General features: G+C 34.1%; 3 protein-coding genes across 8 annotated transcripts; 2 read left to right on the forward strand and 1 right to left on the reverse strand.

Moving 5' to 3' along the window:
• Positions 1-610: 610 nt before the first annotated feature.
• LOC107875988 (uncharacterized protein At4g14100) lies at positions 611-2,561 on the forward strand. Its single transcript, XM_016722922.2, has 2 exons — positions 611-1,250; positions 2,083-2,561. The coding sequence occupies exons 1-2, from the start codon at positions 782-784 to the stop codon at positions 2,256-2,258; spliced, it is 645 nt and encodes a 214-aa protein (XP_016578408.1). The 5' UTR covers positions 611-781; the 3' UTR covers positions 2,259-2,561.
• A 3,350-nt stretch (positions 2,562-5,911) lies between these two features.
• LOC107875987 (chromophore lyase CRL, chloroplastic) lies at positions 5,912-9,505 on the forward strand. Of its 6 annotated transcripts, none has more exons than XM_016722919.2 (9): positions 5,912-6,435; positions 6,534-6,583; positions 7,475-7,535; positions 7,627-7,662; positions 7,883-7,933; positions 8,453-8,545; positions 8,814-8,918; positions 9,031-9,126; positions 9,265-9,505. In XM_016722919.2, exons 1-9 carry the CDS (start codon positions 6,244-6,246, stop codon positions 9,400-9,402), a joined length of 822 nt encoding a protein of 273 aa, XP_016578405.1. In that variant the 5' UTR covers positions 5,912-6,243; the 3' UTR covers positions 9,403-9,505. The 6 variants fall into 6 exon arrangements, with proteins under 6 accessions (XP_016578405.1, XP_016578406.1, XP_047269789.1 ...); XM_016722920.2 differs by having other exon boundaries at positions 5,956-6,435; positions 9,034-9,126; XM_047413833.1 differs by lacking the exon at positions 8,453-8,545 and having other exon boundaries at positions 5,975-6,435; positions 9,034-9,126.
• Positions 9,506-10,668: 1,163 nt separating this feature from the next.
• LOC107875986 (probable beta-1,4-xylosyltransferase IRX10L) lies at positions 10,669-15,290 on the reverse strand. The gene is made up of 4 exons (XM_016722918.2): positions 14,675-15,290; positions 12,138-12,526; positions 11,708-11,949; positions 10,669-11,372 (listed from the first exon to the last, which is right to left on the reverse strand). The coding sequence occupies exons 1-4, from the start codon at positions 14,778-14,780 to the stop codon at positions 10,859-10,861; spliced, it is 1,251 nt and encodes a 416-aa protein (XP_016578404.1). The 5' UTR covers positions 14,781-15,290; the 3' UTR covers positions 10,669-10,858.
• Between the last annotated feature and the right edge of the window lie 3,324 nt (positions 15,291-18,614).

The raw sequence follows: 18,614 nt of genomic DNA on the forward strand, positions 1-18,614 counted from the left end.
AATTAATTATTTAAGTAAAATTTATTTAAATTAGGTAAGAATTTTAATAAATTAATTAATTTAAAATTTAATTAATTTAAATAAATTAATTAGTTAAGAATTTTAATGAATTAATTTTTTATAATTTAAATATAAAAATTAAATTAATTAATTAAATTAATTTTAATGTAATACTTTTTTTATTATTTTTTATTTTTAAAATTATTAGTCAAATTTTTCAAATTTTAAAAGCATGATTATTCAAATTTTTCTACAATTTATAATTTTTTCTTATTTAATTAAATTAATTTTAATATTTAATTTGTTATGTAACATTTTAAAAATGACTTGGAATTTAATGTAATACTTTTTTCTATTTTTTTTGTTTTTAAATGACGTGACAGATAACGTGGCACGCGTGACAAATGACATGACACACGCGGCAGATGATTTGACAGCTGACATGGGAGAGTGTGTTATACTCTCCAAAAAATGTTTAAAATATAATTTTTTCGTGAGTTCAGAGATCTAAATGATAAATATATAAGTAGAAGTGTCCAACTTATAAAACTAACAGGATCTAATAGAGCGTTTTGCCCTATAAAAGCAATCACTAAATGGAATCGCACACGTAATCCTAAAGAAAGTAGCGTCACCATAAGTGACATGGACCTTATCACTTCATTTGTCTACGTTCCACCATGATCCACATATCCCCCTTTGACTGCCAATTTCACTTCTTTGCTCATCCCTCAACTCACCTTTTATATTTGGTTCCAAGAACTAAAAAAACAAGAACAAAATGTATTTTCCCATGAAATTCATCTTCCTTTTCACTTTATCCACTTTCTTTGTACCTTCAATTGCATTGAAATCAGATTCAACAAACCCAATTCCATCACCATGGCCACACCAATTCCATGCAACTACCATAATGAACTACACAGGTGGTCTTCGTAAAGTGGACATTTGGTACGATTGGCCTAACAAAAAGTACTTGCATATAAACCAATACCAATTGGGAAAGACTTTGTATGATATTGAATGGGATAATGGCACTTCATTTTACTTCACTTTGGATTCTACTCAGGAGTGTACAATTAGGCATTTTCCAGTGGGAATCTTGAGACCTAATTGGCTTGAAGGTGCAAATTATATGGGACAGAGGTACAAGGATGGATTCCTATGTAATGTTTGGGAGAAAGTTGATTTCATACAGTACTATGAGGATGTTGTTACCAAGATACCTGTTTATTGGGAATTTTATGATGGTATGCGATTTAATAATGTTTTTGTTTTATATGATTTTTAGCACTTCTCACTTCATAAATTAATTTCGAAGTTGAGTTACATTTATTTGCATAATATTTGAGTCCAGGTCCCTCTTTCGCCATTGACAATTTTCACTTTTTACGAGGAGATTTATATTACTATTATCAATTAAAATAATTTATGGATGGCTAGGTTGGACTTAAAAATGAATTATTCAAGCTCTCTTTAGGAAAAAAACCATGTTTGGACAATTCGACAAAATCCAAATACATTTTTTCACTCCAAACTATTCACAAAAAATTCAAGAAAAAATAAAATAAAAAATATATTCATGTCCAAACACAACTCCAATTTATAAATGTAATTATTCAATTTTTTCTAAATATTATTTTTTCAAATTTCGCATTTTTTATGTATAAATACCCATAAAGTTCGAAAATTTAAAAAATATATCCATGTCCAAACACAACTTCAATTTAAAATGTAATTGTTCAATTTTTTCAAATTTCACTTTTTTTTTATGTCCAAACGCTCATAAAGTTCATCCAAATTTCTTAGTTCATTCGTTGTTAGCCTCTCATATTATATTGTTCACGTTCTAGATGTTGGTCCTGAGTGTGCACGGTGTTAGATCCCGTAATGATTGGGGATTTAAAATTGAATCTCCTTGTATAATTTCAGACAACACTCAATTTCATGAGCTAGCTTTTGAGTTAAGCTAGGCCAGTAGACACAAAATCAATTTCTAGGCCTCCCTATATATGTTCTTCTTTTTCATTTGTAATGAAGTACTTATATTTAATGCTGGATAGATGTGATCAAATAATGCAGGATTGACTGAACATATTATGACATTTGAGGTGGGGAAAGTGCAGGAGGATTGTAATAAGTGGCAAGCCCCTGCTTACTGCTTCAAGGAGATTGAGAAAGGAAAGAAACCTTTACAAGAGAACTCAATTCCCTCTTCGTGGGAGGTTCATGACAGGCGGTTTAGAGGTGACAAATGAACGAGTTAAGTTTAATCTGAGATGAATGTTTGCAAGAGCGCCCGGGCAATATTTATCATTATATTTTATGCTGCTTTTAGGTCAGTGATGGAGTCGAGATCTCCTGTTAGTATAGATTTGAGTATCATTACTTCAATTCATATCTTTGGTGACAATATGTACAAAGTATAAATAATTACAGATGTTCAAAATTAGTTACAACCCTTTATGCAGAGGTCTGACAATAATATGCACCTGCTACTACTTGGATATGTCCATGGTTTGAATTGAATTTGTAATTCTAATAGTAGTTTCCTGCTGTAACTTTCACGTGCACTTCCATATGGTATGATATTTCAGCTGTGGGAAAAGGCATTGTTTCCCCCACCCCAAACTATACGAGAAAAGTCGAAGTCACACCTAAATTATATTAAACATTATACCACTTGTGGTGTGGTGTATTACACGTGCCTACCATGTCAGCATAATACGAAAAAAATAATAAATTTATTATTTTTATAATTTTTTCTTTTTTCTTTTTAATTTAAATTTTTTTCTTTTTCTTCAATATCCAAAATCTCTATTGTTATGAGGTCAATTTTTTATTTTTTCAATATCTAAATCCTTCTTGATGTTTCAGCTAACACAAGATCAATTCCTCTTTATATCTGTTGATTAGAAGAAAAAAACGAGAAAATTATGAACTTTGAAAGTTTTTGTATACATTTTTTAAGTTGCCATGAATAGAAAGATCTGCAGCTCCAACGGGGTTTATAAACTTGCAAATTCATCACAGCAGAGTTTATATCGAAACCTTTGTAATGTAGGGATAACTGTGGATTGCTTATCTCATCACCCATAACAAGTCTAGTTTAAAAAAGAAAGAAAAGACTGTTAAATTAAAGCAATGGAAGAAATAGGGAAGAAGCATCAGATCTTCCTATTCAGATGAAGATCATAATACTCAAAAAATATGAAATTATTGTGGCAACTCAAAAATATGAGAAAATTAAGCTTAATTTACAGCTTCGACGGGGTCGATAATTAGGTTCGATGGTTGAATTGAATTGGGAGAAGAAGGAGGAGGAGGAATTTCAGCCATTGTTAATCATTCGAAACTCATTAGCAACTTAAAATTGAAATTGGAATTGGAATTAAAGTTTTCAGTTTGGGGATTTTTGAATTTGGAGAAGAAGAAGAAGAAGAAGATGGATTGAAATTAACAACTTGGAACTGGAATTGAAATTTTCAGTTTGGGAATTATTTATGAATTTGGAGAAGAAAAAGATGGATTGGAATTAGCAACTTGGAATTGGAATTGAAATTGGAATTTTCAGTTTGGGGATTTTTGAATTTGGAGAAGAAGAAGATGGATTGGAAGATTTTTGAATTTGGAGAAAAGATGAAGATGGATGCTGGACGTTGGGGCTGGGATGAAAAATATTTTAATTTTTTTTGTGTGTTATTTTTTAATTTATACGTGATTTTTTTAAATTAAATAATTATGTTTTTTCACAACAAATTTAGGGAGTAAAAAATTTTACTTTTAAATAGTTTAGGTGTGTATTAGATCACTCCAATAATTTAGGTGTGTCTTGAACTTTTCGAGTATAGTTTAGGGTGAAAATGATGCCTTTTCTGTTAGTTTTCATGTGTTTGATACAACTGTGTAATCTCAAAGGGATATGAAGGTAACATTTTAAGGGGTAAATAAATTTCACAGGTGGTCACATAACTATACAATTTCTTTTATCAAAAACTGAAAAACATATGACTTTATTTTCTAACAGAAAAATCTACGAGCACAAAACTTATAATGCTGGAAACTCTAACACTCCAATGCACTGATTAACTTATTTCTCCAAAGGTTTAACTCAACTTGTACTTATCAAGGTGAAAATTGGGCATTCAAGCTCATGTTAATAAGAAAATATAAATGTCGATCACACTTCTATGATTTATCAATAAGGAGCAAGCATGGAAACCCATTATTTTTCTTTTTCAATGTATAACAATCAAGACGTAACTTGTGTAATATTATGATACAAATATTTTTTTTCCTAACAATCTTTTTTTTGATGTGAAGGATATATATTTTCAACTACTTCTTAGTTATTTAAAATAGGTCAAACACATCGTCAGGCTCCTCAACTTGTCATGATCTTTCACTTTGACACCTCAAGTGGACTCAACTTGTCACGATCTTTCACTTTGATACCTCAAGTGGACGATGTTTATTTTAGGACATGGCATGGCAAGTATTACACACTCGCCATGAGCGTGTGAAGCTTCTTATTTATCCGGAAAAAATTAAAAAACTATGTTAATTTTTTTTTACCATTTTCTTCATTATTATTTTTTGGTAGATATTTCAACATTGAAATTTTTTTTCTTCATTAGCAATACGGAGATAGGCAACACCCATTACAGAAAATTCCAATTTCTCCGACGCCTCATTCTTCAGAGCTAAAAATTTCAATGTAAACCCGTAATTAATTTTTCGACCCAAATTGATTATTGAAGGATAATGTTGCAAACACTTTTCATAAACCCCATTTATGAGTATGTTGTTGTTGCAGTAATGGGTTATTAAGGGCTCAAATTTACTATATTTTCAACAAAACAAAAGAGAAAAGTGACGACACCATGATGATTTTGCTATTGCATTCACTTATGACCATTGTCATTGAAAAAATCTGAAGAAATTTTGAAAAAAATAATTTTTGAAATGGGGTATTGGAGAACATGGTCGAGGTGGAGGGTTGCGTTGCTATAGCATGAATTTATGGGTGGTGGTGGAAGGGGGAAGGGGTGCTGTTACAAAGGATGGGGTATTTGGAGAAGGTAATCTTGGGGTGGTGGTGGACTGGGGGTACTTTGAAAAGATGATGTTAGGGTGGTGGTAGAGTGGGGTACTTGGAGAAGATGATGTTGGGGGTGGGTTTGGGGTACTTGGAGAAGATGAAGTTGGGGGGTGGGGTGGGGGTTTTTATTTAATGATTTTTTAAAAAATTCAAGTTAATTATTTAAAAATTAATTTTTAAAATTATTATTATTTTACAAAAGAACGTCACATACCTTTTGTTAATTGGTCATATGTCATGTCAGCAACGTGTGTATTACACACACTTGATAAAATCAGTTGATCGTAAAAAAAAGTGTCAAAATAGCATAGTTAATAGATGATTTAGGTGTTTAAAATGAACACGGTCCACTTGAGATGCCAAAATGAAAGATGATGTCAAGTTGAGAGGTTTGTCGATATGTTTGGACTTTAAACTATTGAAGGTTAAAAATTAAAGACCATCAAATTAGGGACAAAATTTAAAAGCCAAAATAACATAAATATACATCATAACTTAGCGCATTTACACAAATCTCTACCCTTACAAAGTAATTACATAAATCTAATTGATTATGTATGATCATTGGTGTATCGGGAGCTAATTATGTATCTGACAGATTCAAAATAAAAAAAAATATATCGAGAGCTAATTATGTATCTTTACAAAATTCATTGGATGCATATTATGTATCTTGACAGATCCAAAATTCTAAAAAAATGTATCGGGAGCTAATTATGTATTTTTACAAAGGAAAAATATATTTTTGTTGAATGTATCGGAAGCTAATTATATATTTCAATAAATTTAAAATTAATATTTCTAACAATTATGTAAAATGTTAAATTTTATTGTAGTTAAGCTAAAAAAAAATTTATGTTGTTTGCTTAATCAAAAATCACCCAAAAATAGGGAAAATTTGTGCGAATAGACAAGATTGGGGTAATGGGTATGGGCTTGAGCCCAGTGTAAGATTCTACTATCCGAGAAAAACAAGTGGTGGGAATTGAGAGGACGGCGACGTTTCTATCGCCACCCTTTAATCCAATAATAATATTTCAAATTACTCTTATTTTCAGTAGTTCGGAGATAGGCTAAGATGATTTATCAGGTAGATAATCTGCTGTTGTTGAGTCCACGATAACTGTTAAAGCTCCGGCGGCATGTGTACGGGCTCCGACTCGGCTTCGGATTCTAAGTCGGATCCCAACTCAAACGGGTGGACCCGAGCTCGTGGAGCGGTACTCAAGTCGTTAGTACTCATCGGCGGTGCCTTATTGCTCCGGCGGTTAACTAAGTCGACTACACGTTGGGACCATGCTCGAATTGTTGCTGAATCACTTAACGGCGAAAAGGTACTTTTGCGGCACTACTGTTTTCTATGTCTCTAGAACTGTGCAAGTGATGATAATTGATTTTTTTTTAATTTCTACTTTTTTGAGTTTTATTGTAGTTTTCAAAGGAGCAAGCTGTTAGGGATCCTGATAGTTATTTTAATTTCAGGTATTACGCTCTTCGTTTTGAAGTTTTTCTTTTTAACTGTTTTGGCTTTTGATTTTGGGTTTGTGGTTAATATGTTGCTGAAAAGTAGCTAATGTGAGCACCTAATGGCTTGGCGTAGTGTTTAATGAAGTGGTTGAGAAGCATGAGGTGTTAGGTTCAAAACTCAGCAGTGGCAAAAACACTAGCTGATTTCTTCACTTCTGCCCTAGCCTTGGTGGACAGAGTTACTGGTAGCACGTGAAATTAGTCAAGGTGTGCGTAAGCTGGCTCAGACACTAGTTATCCAAAAAGAAAAACTAGCGTATGTGAGTTTTGAATAGCCAGCGTCTAGCTTCATAATAGCTTAAAAATGTAGCAACTAACCTCAAACTAGTCTAAATTGAGGCTTAGTGGATTTTATTGTTGGAGGTATAGAAGGTGAAAAATACATATAGTATTAAATGTTGATACTTTGGCACTTTTGTATGTTGTTGCTCGATTTGCCTGGGAAGTTATAAACTTTTCCTTTTGATAAATATGGTGTTCGGGCTAGATTGCGAACGCCCCGACTAATTCCACAGAGTACCTGCTACCTCCCACCAACACATGTAGCAGATAACTTTATCGACCAAGGCTTCAACATAATGGAGAGATCACCTAGTGGTTTTGCTTCTGCTAGGATTTGAACCCAAGACGTCATGATTTTTCAACCCCTTTGGTGCCAAAGTCACAAACTTTAGGATGCATATCTTTCATAATTTGAACATCAATCTTCCAATGACTCCTTCAGGGCTTCTCTCCTGGAGCTTTTCTTTTAGCATATGATTATCTTCTGATGTAGAAAAGAAATGGTGGAACTTCTGTTATTTGAAAAGTTTCTTTTATTCACCTTTCATGTTTTTATATGTCTAGATGGCTTTCTTGTCCTGCTGCAGACATGGTAGATGGCTCTAAGGTTTTATATTTTGAGCAGGTAGGTATTCTATATCTTGATTTTTTTTTTCATGCTTCTGGTTTGGACTGACGGCGATCAGTTTTATGATGGATTTACTTTTGTTTTGCAGGCATTTTGGCGGACACCGCATAAACCCTTTAGACAGGTTAGTAACATCCAATAATTCTTTGCTTTTTCTTGTTACCCTTCAAACCATTGCATTATAGACCTGTTACCTCAAATCAAGTTTCTTTGTCTTGGTTGCTTTGGTTGCTGAAACAGACATAATCACATAAAATGACACTACAGAAGTTTTAAATTTTTGTTAGTTGCTCTTATAGTTGAGATAACTCTATCACTTGACTTCTAACTAGACTCTTCTGCAGAGATTTTTCATGGTCAAGCCTTGTGCAAAGGAGTTGAAATGTGATGTTGAGGTTGGCCCGGTTCAAACTTTGCTCTGAATTCTAACCCCCTTGCCCCACGTCTCTTCACACTTTTGTTTGGCATGGACAGCATAAACTTAAAACACTTAGTACTTACTGCAGACCCTCATCCTTTCTTTTCTCATTCTGTGGTATTATGTGATTGGGTACAATTCTTCGTCACTTACAGAATTGTTCTCTTGAATAATTACTAATTCTAATTCATTGGTGATGGGTGTTGGTAGTAGCATGAAGGTATGAAGATAGTCTTTTGGTTGATAGGAAAATATTCTTTCTGCTCTGTTTGTAGTGTAATAATATACCTTTTCGACATGGTTTCCTAGTGTTCATGCTGCAGGAATTCTAGAATTCCTGTAAAACCTCTCCATGCAGTTTCCTTCTTTTTTTGTGTGTTTGTGTGTGCGCGTGTGTTTGGGGGGGATGGAAACAGAGCATTGCTAATAATATTGCAGTCCTTAATTCCATTAGCCATTGCAAATAAGATTTCTTCTTTTTTATACAAACATCTAGGTAGGTACATACGCTATCAGAGATGCAGAGGAGTACAAGAACTTCTGTGATCGCCCTAGGGACCAACGTCCACAACCCGAAGAAGTTATTGGGGTAAACATTCGAACACATTAAGATCGAATCTATTGTTTCTTTATGTTTTACATGTGAATATAGACTCAGGTCTGTAACTTTGTATGATGTGTTCTCCCTTATTCCATGTCTGTGTTTCTTAAAATAATCAAGTCTACCATGACAATCTGTTTAATGTATTCCTAGTTTGATTGTTATGCAAATAAAAAATGTTCTAGAACGTATTATAGCATGGAGGAAATATTTAGGAATTTGCTGGGAATTCAATTTAGTCTTATGGTATGTGCAGGACATTGCCGAACATTTGACTACCATCCATCTAAAGCGCTGTGAACGTGGGAAACGATGCTTATATGAAGGTTCAACGCCTGCCGATGGATTTCCTAATTCATGGGTATTTATTTACCTAAATTTTTCATTAATTTCCGTGGTGAGATCCATATCATATAGCCTTTGATGTTTTCTCCTTTCATATTAAGTTTTGGAAGTTTGTTTTGCCTGTGTAGCAGAATGGTGCGACCTATTGTACCTCGGAACTTGCTGTGTTAAAGAATAATGAGATACATGCCTGGGATAGAGGCTATGATGACGATGGCAATCAAGTTAGTGCCATATGCTCTATACTTGTTTTTTCCTTGAACGTTAAAACCTGTCTAGTCAATCTTGTCTCAATTATTTATCCATTTATTTGATGAACCAACAGCTTCTGACTAGACTTGTTTCCCTCCCAAATATTACAGGTTTGGGGTGTTAAAGGAGGTCCATATGAATTCAAGCCTGCTCCTGCTTCAAGCTTTGACGATGTACTGAATCCTTTGAGTTTTGCTTCACAACCCGTGGGGAAAAGAATAGAGGGTTCATTTGTCCTCCAGGAATGATTTCTTGTTATATAATCTCCTCCCTGCCCTCATCATGTAAATCATAACCCAATTAGTATTATGTTTAAATCATAGTAAATCATAAGTTATTTTATATTTCAAATCTTACCATCTTAGCTATTTACTGATGATAGTTCTGATCTTTGTCTGAGAATGGCTCTTAGTAGTTGAAGGTTTCTTGGCCAGTGAGAGTTAAATTTGCGGAAATAGTAACTACCCCATGAATTATGATTGGTATTTGTCATGTATGAAGTGTTACTGAGAGTGTGTGATCAGTACATCTTGCAGAAAAAGAAAATTAAATCATTCGAGCCCAACTGAAACATCAATGTTTGGAGCAATATTATTGGAATCCTGCTCTTGTGGAGTTACTTGAATTAATCCGATTAATCCTTTCTCTTCAGCATTGTAACTTCCTCTCATCCAGTGGGATGAGCAGCTGTTTATGTTGGACCGTTTGGTTAAGGGAAGTCAGACGTGCATCATATGACAGGCTTGAGCTTCTATATTTCAGTAAAAGTCATACTTCATGTCTACCGATTTCCTCCTGTGCAGACAGCATCATTTCTACAGAAGGAATGGATACGATTTCAAATTGCTGAATTTTCATACAGGTTGTAATTACCATTTGGATTATGGGTTTTTGCATTCGATCGAGAAATTGTCTTGCAGATAGAAAATATAAATTAGCAAGTGCAGCTAATCCAGCCCCAGTAGCAGTGGGCAGTACTCTCTTTCATATTGGGTTATTCGATGTCTCTCTTCAACACTGTGTCCTGAACATTTTGTGGCTGCTCTAGGTTCATTAGTCTGGTTCTATGTTTTGGAGCATCACATGCTACAATATGAAATAGAGAAATGTTCAACAGACGTAAAACCATTAGAACAAGGGAGCTTCCGAATTTTTAGAAAATGGTCCCCATACAAAAACTTTTCGATCCACTTTTTTGTTTTTTGAACCTTTCTTATGTCTCTGTACTTCTTGACCTACTTCCTTTACGCAATATTTTAAGTGTTTTCTTCATTCTATTCAATTCACAAGTTGGTGGGTTCATGCCTTAGAAATGAGCAGTTGCTCATCAACGAATTGGTATCGTATAAGTTGGCAGAGATGTCAATTTAAAAGAGTTGCTTCAACAATCACTTGGAAAAAATTAGTAGCATCGGATGTAAGATAAAATCAATGGATCAACATAAACTTTTAACTAAGTATGCTTAAATGCTGAAGTAATCTTGTACATTGAAGCGGTACAATAATGAAGGACATTTTTGATACCATGCTAGTATTATATCGGCACAAGTAGGAGAGTGCACATACTCATATTTCTAATTGCAGAACGCTGCAGGTCCAAAAATGAATATGGAGTCTTGTGAAATTACATGGTTAAAATTTACAATTCGGAGAAGCAAGTTTGAATCCAAACAAAAGACTGACATCATCTCAATGAGCCAGTGTCTACCAAGGTTTTAGGTCACCAACTGGACCAGCAGTCCAGTTTAAGAACTTCTCCCCGGGCTTCATGTAAGTGCTCTTGTCATGTGGCAGTTTACGTGCAAGTCCATTCAAGATCTGATGGAAAGCATCACCTGATTGAGCAGGTGTTGGAAACAACATTGCCTGCTTCATTGAAGGGTTGGCAAGCAATCTCTGCTTTCTCAATATTTCTTCTGGTTGAATACAAGTGAGAATGGTGTCCAAATTTGGGACATCTTTCTCAGCTACAAACACGCCTATATCTTCCCAGGGGATTGCGTCAGCAAATGGCAAGACAATGTCATCTGCTATAATAACAGGGATGCATCCAAATATAACTGCTTCAACCAATCTCGGACTCCACGGTGCCCATCCCAAGGGGCACAAGCAAAAGATAGCTCGCTGCATGTCTTCATAGTAAGTGGTTGGATGCTCAGTAGAAATATCAAAGAGAGGATTGTTTTTAAAGTTTTCCCACACTGCTGCTCGGGCACCTCTGAAGAGAGAAATAATCATAGTTAGTTATTTTGTCTTTCCATGTCTCAGAGGTAAGTAGACTAAATGAGAATATCTTTTGTCAACTTAGATGTCATCGTTTATTTAAACAATCTTCATCCATCTTTTCAGGGAAATGAGGTACTCTATAATCCCAGAATGACAATCAAATAAATCAATCAACCAAGTGTCAATTCTAGATCCTGATACCTCCGTATTTAACTTCACAGCTTAATCAACTTACTGAAGAAAACTAGGCCTTTTGATAAGTAGCTATTTTAGCGCACCAAAAAAAAACAAATGTGATTTATTCATAGGTATGAGCCTTGGTTATACCTTGCGTAGTAACCACCTTCTGGGTCATTATTAACGTCATAAAACAAGCCTCGGAAATAAACAAAGATAGACCGGGGTGTATCTGGAGGGATCAAGTGGGACTGCATTTTCTGTGGGGGAGCATATGGAGGAATTGTAATTGAGCCATCCTTCAAACAAACATGATTTCGTTGTCCAAAAGTTTGAACCAAGGTAGCACGTTGGAGCAATGGAAGAATTCCCCTCTCAATAGCTTTTTCTTCCTGCAATCACACAACCCAGTGTAACCAAAACATATTTACCCTTGAAAGTGATGACTTAAAGGTACAGTTGAAAATAACAAAACCGATAATCATGAACCTAAGGGATGTTTGTTGGTAACCTTTCCTTGAATTCTCTCCAATTACGCGTGCGTGTGTGTGTGTTATGATAGAAATAGAGAGACTCTCACTTGATAGTGAAAACATGCACCAAAATCGTGAGGCACAATGAAGAAGTGATCAGCTCCTTCTGTCCTATTCCAGTAAGGCCAGCTAGATGAAATAAGCTGTATTGCACTCCTCATCATACGCGGTGACTTGAAGGGTAAAGGAAGGCCATTTGGTGTGAGGTCACAAGTACAGTAAACGGGGGTGTAGAACCAATCTGCTTCCTCGGGATTAAAGGTTCGAACAGCACTAGATAATAGGAAACGATGCATAAAGATTTCAGCTGCAAACATGTGATTGAGGCATCGCTGGTCTTTCTGCAGAATTTTCTTATTGTATTTGCTGGGAAGCTCATAGACAAAGACTTTTAATCTCCCAACTGGATTATCTTCCAGGACATCACCCGCACTTCCTGAATTTCGGAAATAGAAGGAAAACAAAGAAGTTAATACTTGGTGTTCTAAGTAAGTATCGTTATCATTATAGGTTAAACCATTTAAACAAGTTAAAAGATGATGTTTATCTGCTCAGAAGAATTTGATACTCCCTCCGTTTCAAAAAGAATGACCTACATTGACTTGGCACAAAGTTTAAGAAAATAAAGAAAGTTTTGAATCTTGTGGCCTTGAATTAAAGTTGTGTCAAATGTACCAAAATGCGCTTTAATCTTGTGGTCCTAAACATGTCATGTGGAAAGTTGAAATTAAAGTATTGTCAAAAAGGGAAAGGGATCATTCTTTTTTAAACGGACTAAAAAGGAAAGTAGGTCATTCTTTTTTAAATGGAGGGAGTAATATTTTTCGGTGACATACTCTATATTACAGATGAACATATTCAGTTGGTTAAAAAATATATTCTTTGTTTTTTGGAGAAGGCAAAAGATATGCTCCTTTATGATCACAACAATGGTTGCACCTACATTAAAATTATTCATCAAATATTTATATCTAATGCTGCAACGTTCATTTATATCTGACTTTCCACCTACATACATGTATGAAGAACCAATCTGTTCTATTGGAAGTCTCCAAAACCTTCAATCAAGTAATTCATTTAGCTTAAAAAAACAAATGCATTAGACCATATACCTTCCACCTATAAAACAACTTCCCTCTACTACCAATTTAGCTTAACTCTAAGGCGGCTCAGTTGATTTGATTGATTTTTTTACGATGGCGGCGTCCAAACCAGCTTGCCCACACCTTGACGATACCTCCGGATACCTGCCCTACCTCCCACCAGCATAGGTACTGGATAACTCTATCACCAAGGCTTAGTCCAATGGCAAGAAATTACCTAGCGATTTTTTTTTTCTTTTTTTCTTTTTTGCCTCTGCTAGGATTTGAACCCGAATCTCATGGTTCTCTTCCCAGTTAAGTTGTTTTCTATCAAACTTAACCTAGATCTGGAACTAATTTGTCTTCTATGCAACAATCAGTCAATCATTTATGCTTCAGGGTCAAGAATTGCTCAGACTAACATCACATAGGTAACTGATCCAGCTACAAAAGGCCCATTCAGCTCATCTCATTTTAACCTACATTGGCTAATTAAATCCGAAGGTTTGTTGGACACAGACTCGAAAAGCAACATATATCACGGTCAGAATTTTGAACCGTACAAATTTTATCCCACCTACAGATTCTGAATCTAACAAACTGTACGAACATCATCAAAGAAGGACACTCAACTTTCGGGGGCCAAACGCAAATCAATTATGCAGACAATGCCATTACCCAAGCAATTAGCAACACCAGCCATAACCAGACTATTTCATTTCAATACGCATTTGGAGGCTAACCAAAAGAAACAAACAACACAATCAACAATCCGATTTTTCATAGAATGATCTTACAGGTTAAAAACTATTACATACCAATAGAACTTAGAATTCATGAAAGAAACCAGCTGAAGTCATCAATAATATGCTGGAGCCTTTAAACAAAAGCCTTAGGTAGAAATTTTAAAGCTAATATGCCAATCTCACTGACATGAATTTTCAGTACTGCCTCTAAGAGCAGATACTTGTTATGTTGTAACCTCCTATATTGCCTAAGTTGCCCCAAACACATCCATTTCAGTGCTGGAACCACCTAACTCAACCCCAAAAGCTAGCTCATACGGAAAGGATTGCCCAAGTCCATATAAGCAAACCGTCGGTTCTTTTTCCAATTAATATGGGACTAACCACTCTAGCACCCCCTTCACGCCCAGGTCCAACTGAAGCAACCAGGAGCCAAAATAGAGACGGGTTTGGCTCTAATACCATGTAAAGATATGACGTCTAGCCTAACTCAATTACTCAACCCCAAATGATTGTTCAAGTCTATATAAGCAAACCACCGGTCCATCCCCAATTCCCAACAGATGTGGGACTGTAACCCACTCTAACAATGCCCAACCGCCCAAGAACTTAATTAAAGTACCCACTATCCGAAAAAAAAAAAATAACAACTAATTTACTATAAGGAACAAAAATTATTCCCATCTCAATTAGACAGGAAACTACACATAATTCCAAGCTAAACCATAACAATTAGCACCCAAAAGAAAAATGTACCTGATATTCTCTCAGTATGTTCAGACCTGTGAAATTTCACGCCTTCAATTTTCAACAAGAAAGCAAGACAAAGAACACCCAAAAATCCCCTACTCCAACTCCTCATTTTCTGACTTCTCAATTGGCCCAAAACAACAAAAAGACCAGAGCTTTAATGGGTAACTGCCCCAATAACAAAAGAAAGTTTGGAAATTTCTTATTAATATATAATGTGGTAGGAGGAATAAATAGTTAGAATTTCATTAGCTGGGGTAGTTGTTAGTTGTTAGTAGCATTTTCTTGCTACTGGGGTTCTTTCAAAGACAGCTAGGAATAGAAGAAAAAAAAATGGAAATCTTGGTGATTCTTGTATACAGTAACAAAAATAGGGATTGATAGGGAAATGGGGTCTGTAAGAATTTGCTTAAAGAAACAGAGAGTAAGGGGAAAGGGTGGATATTAGTTTGGATGTCAATTTTCATGCTAACTGGTAAGTATAGTTTCTTAAAAGTTGGCAATATTATATTGGGTGTATCAGCTACTGGAATGGTGTATTAAGGAAGGTGTATTATTATGGACAAGCCTTTCATTTTAGAGTTTGGTGGATGGCAAGTCAAATTTTGTGGAAATTTATTTCAAGGCACAAACTTACTACTAGAATCTGTTTTTTATGAATTTCGCAATATTGATATGGGATTTATGTAAAAGTTATTGATTCTCGAGAACTCATACCTCATACTTTAAGTCTGCCCCTGCTATATTGGGTGAGGTATGTATAGACGTTACTTCTATCTCATTGAGTTGCTTTGCTATAAATGGAGTTTGTAGTTACCGGTAACTTGTTCTTGTTATTTTCGTTTGTCAAATTTGAATAATTCAAAATGTCCAAAGAGTTACGAAGTTTGAAGATGATTTTGCAACTTTAAATTCATGGATTACGTGTATCTCCCCACGTGATCTTTCGTTTTTGAAAATGTCCTTCCTTCTTAATGCTTAGACATCATATTGGTAATGACTACTTTACTACTAACAACATTTTAATTTTGACTACTTTGATTATCTTTAGTTTCTATATACTCGGTTGCAAGAGACAATAAAATAGAATTAATAGCTTCCATGTTTTTGTATTGAACACATCTATTATCATAAAAAGAATAGCAGGTGCAGCGTACGATTCTTAATTATTGATTTGCTTTTGGAAAATTTTTGCAAAATATCATTTTAAAAAGAAGCAAGTATAATTAAGGAGATGGGTTGCTTTTAGATGATGATGTGGTTCCTTGTTTAGTTAGAACTTAGCTTTAAGAGTGGAAATTTATGCATTAAACATGTTGTAGGACAGTTGTTGAGTCTCTTTTGTTTTTTAATCGATGTTCGATACTTATATTGAGGCTCAATTATATGGATTCACGTACTGCAGGATTTATTTATGAAGACATCGCTCCCAAGATCTCTGATTAAGTGCGAAAGGATCCCAACCATTCAGCCACAACCTATAATAATAATTGACTTTTTTTTTAATCGTCATTTATTAAGTGATAAATATTTATAATAAGATTTGAACTATAATAAACTCGTTGCAAAGAGATAGAGTGGTATGTACAGAGAATGTAGAAATATTCAGCTTCTTACAAAATGTGGTTATATGAATTGTACTAATTTTCTTGCAATAATTTCTTATGTAACTGCCAAATGAATGAGCTTATTTTAAGTTGGTATAACATTCATTCATGTTCTTAGAGAAAAATAATATCGCTAAATAATTTCAACGTATTACATATGGTAAATATTATATTACAACAACAACAAACCCAGTGTATTCCCACCTGGTGGGGTTTGGGGGTAGGATGTACGCAGTCCATACCTCTACCTCTGAAGAAGTAGAAAGGCTGTTTCCGATAGACCCCCGGCTCGAGACACGCGGTACCACACAAACACATAGTAAAGCACAGCACATGGTAAATATTATATTATTTTTTAATATTTATTTTTTTTATCTAAATAGCTTAAAATTGATCCGTAACTGACAATATCTTTATCATTTAGAATCACAATGAATTGAAGGTGCATTGATGGTATTTGCAGCTCCATATTGACAAGAAAACATAAAAGGAAGACCTCTAAAGATTATGTTAAAAGAGATGGCACAAGACTAATAATGCAAATAATATTTTGAATAGTTAGAATGGCACAAGACTAATAATGCAAATAATATTTTGAATAGTTAGATTTAATAGTATACTTTCTTTCTCTGAACATGAATTCCTCTGGTGAGAAAAACCTTATTCTGCACTTTATCTTTGTCAAATTGAAAGGCATCTAAAACTTTGGTAGATAAAATATAAATTTGGCCAAAAAAATATGTAATTTTGATTGAAAAAATCTGATGCAACTATCTAAATCATTTTACAAAAGATTTAATAAAACATAATAACCCTGTGGGAATGAAATTTTATTAAATTTAAATCTGTACGAAATTTGAATTATATTAAATTCAAAATAGATTAGTGTCAAATAAATATTACGTATTAATATAATTGGATTTATTATTTTGGTCCAAACATATATGGGTTTAATTAAAGTGCGTTTTTTATTGGGCTAATCCATTAATTGAGGCTACAAATAATGAACCCACATTACTATGAATTAATGAAAACTTAATTTCAACCATAAATAAAAATATGAAGAAACAACAACTTTATTGATACACGATGTGGTACAAATTTGTTCCTCCCTTGAGTTTCTCTCTTGATTTTTTCCGTAATTCAAGGGTTGTTAGTAGCGTATTAATTATTATGAATTAAAAAAAAAAACTTGTTGGACAATAAAACTTTCGAGATCGAAAATAAATAATTGAGACAGGAAAAATATTGCAACAATCAATTTATTCAAGATCAAGACCTCAATATTCAAGAACAAGCTCAAAAGTCCTTGAATTCAAACACAAGTTAAGATCAAGTCCCTCAAGTCCATCAAATCAAGTTCAAATTCAAGATTAAGCTTTATTGATTTTAACGTGAGTATTACAATCTCTAGATTCGTTTTTTCAAATATAAATTTGTTTTTTCATATATAAATTCAAGGGCTTAAAGCTTAATCTTGAATTTGAACTTGATTTGATGGACTTAGGGGACTTGATCTTGACTTGTGCTTGAATTCTTGAACTTGATTTGATGGACTTAGGGGACTTGATCTTTGACTTGTGCTTAAATTCAAGGGTTTTTGAGCTTGTTCTTGAATATTGCGGTCTTGATCTTGAATTTCGATGAACTTGATTTAAATGTTTGAGCTTTTAAGATTGATCTTGAATTTTGATGAACTTGATTTGAATATTTGAACTTTTCAGAGAAATTGCAGCCTTGATCTTGATTTTTGATGAACTTGATTTGAATGCTTAGCTCTTTAGAGAAATTGCGGCGTTGATCCACGAGCTTTCTCTTACTTCTTGTTAGAATTTTGAAGATTCTTTTCTGAATTATGAGATCCCTATTTATACTTGTGGAAACGAGGAGAGTCATGATAAAGATAGACTTTCTTTGACCAATCAGATTTGAGTGACTTGATGCCTTTTATGGGCTTTGATTTCATAGGTCTGCTACATCATTTTGACATGTGTCACAGTTCTATTGGCTCCTTCACTTGACTTGACATGCCACGTTATTTGACACGCGATACTTATTTGGGCCTCTGGAATATGACAATATCTTGAGCTTAGCAAATTGGACTCCTTATTTGTGACCCAAATTAATGTACTAGCCCAATAAATATTGGACCTTATTTAAACCTATGTGTTTGAATTTAAATAATTAATTTAATCATATTAATTCACAATGTTTATTTAGAATTAATATATTTTGAATTTGATATAATCCGAATTTTGTATGAATTTTAATTTAATAAAATTTTATTGTCCATAAAACCATTTTAAAGAAAAAAAGCGTTGGGAGTAATTGCTAAAGTA

This window comes from Capsicum annuum, chromosome 6, assembly GCF_002878395.1.
Source record: "Capsicum annuum cultivar UCD-10X-F1 chromosome 6, UCD10Xv1.1, whole genome shotgun sequence".
Classification (NCBI taxonomy): domain Eukaryota; kingdom Viridiplantae; phylum Streptophyta; class Magnoliopsida; order Solanales; family Solanaceae; genus Capsicum; species Capsicum annuum.

Coding starts and splice junctions, on each gene's coding strand:
- LOC107875987 (XM_016722919.2), top strand. CDS start 6,244: ATGTGTACGGGCTCCGACTCGGCTTCGGATTCTAAGTCGGATCCCAAC. Junction 6,436..6,533: donor AATCACTTAACGGCGAAAAG/GTACTTTTGCGG, acceptor GTTTTATTGTAG/TTTTCAAAGGAGCAAGCTGT. Junction 7,934..8,452: donor AGTTGAAATGTGATGTTGAG/GTTGGCCCGGTT, acceptor ACAAACATCTAG/GTAGGTACATACGCTATCAG.
- LOC107875986 (XM_016722918.2), bottom strand. CDS start 14,780: ATGAGGAGTTGGAGTAGGGGATTTTTGGGTGTTCTTTGTCTTGCTTTC. Junction 12,527..14,674: donor ACATACTGAGAGAATATCAG/GTACATTTTTCT, acceptor TCCGAAATTCAG/GAAGTGCGGGTGATGTCCTG. Junction 11,373..11,707: donor GAAGGTGGTTACTACGCAAG/GTATAACCAAGG, acceptor TTCTCTCTTCAG/AGGTGCCCGAGCAGCAGTGT.
- LOC107875988 (XM_016722922.2), top strand. CDS start 782: ATGTATTTTCCCATGAAATTCATCTTCCTTTTCACTTTATCCACTTTC. Junction 1,251..2,082: donor TTATTGGGAATTTTATGATG/GTATGCGATTTA, acceptor CAAATAATGCAG/GATTGACTGAACATATTATG.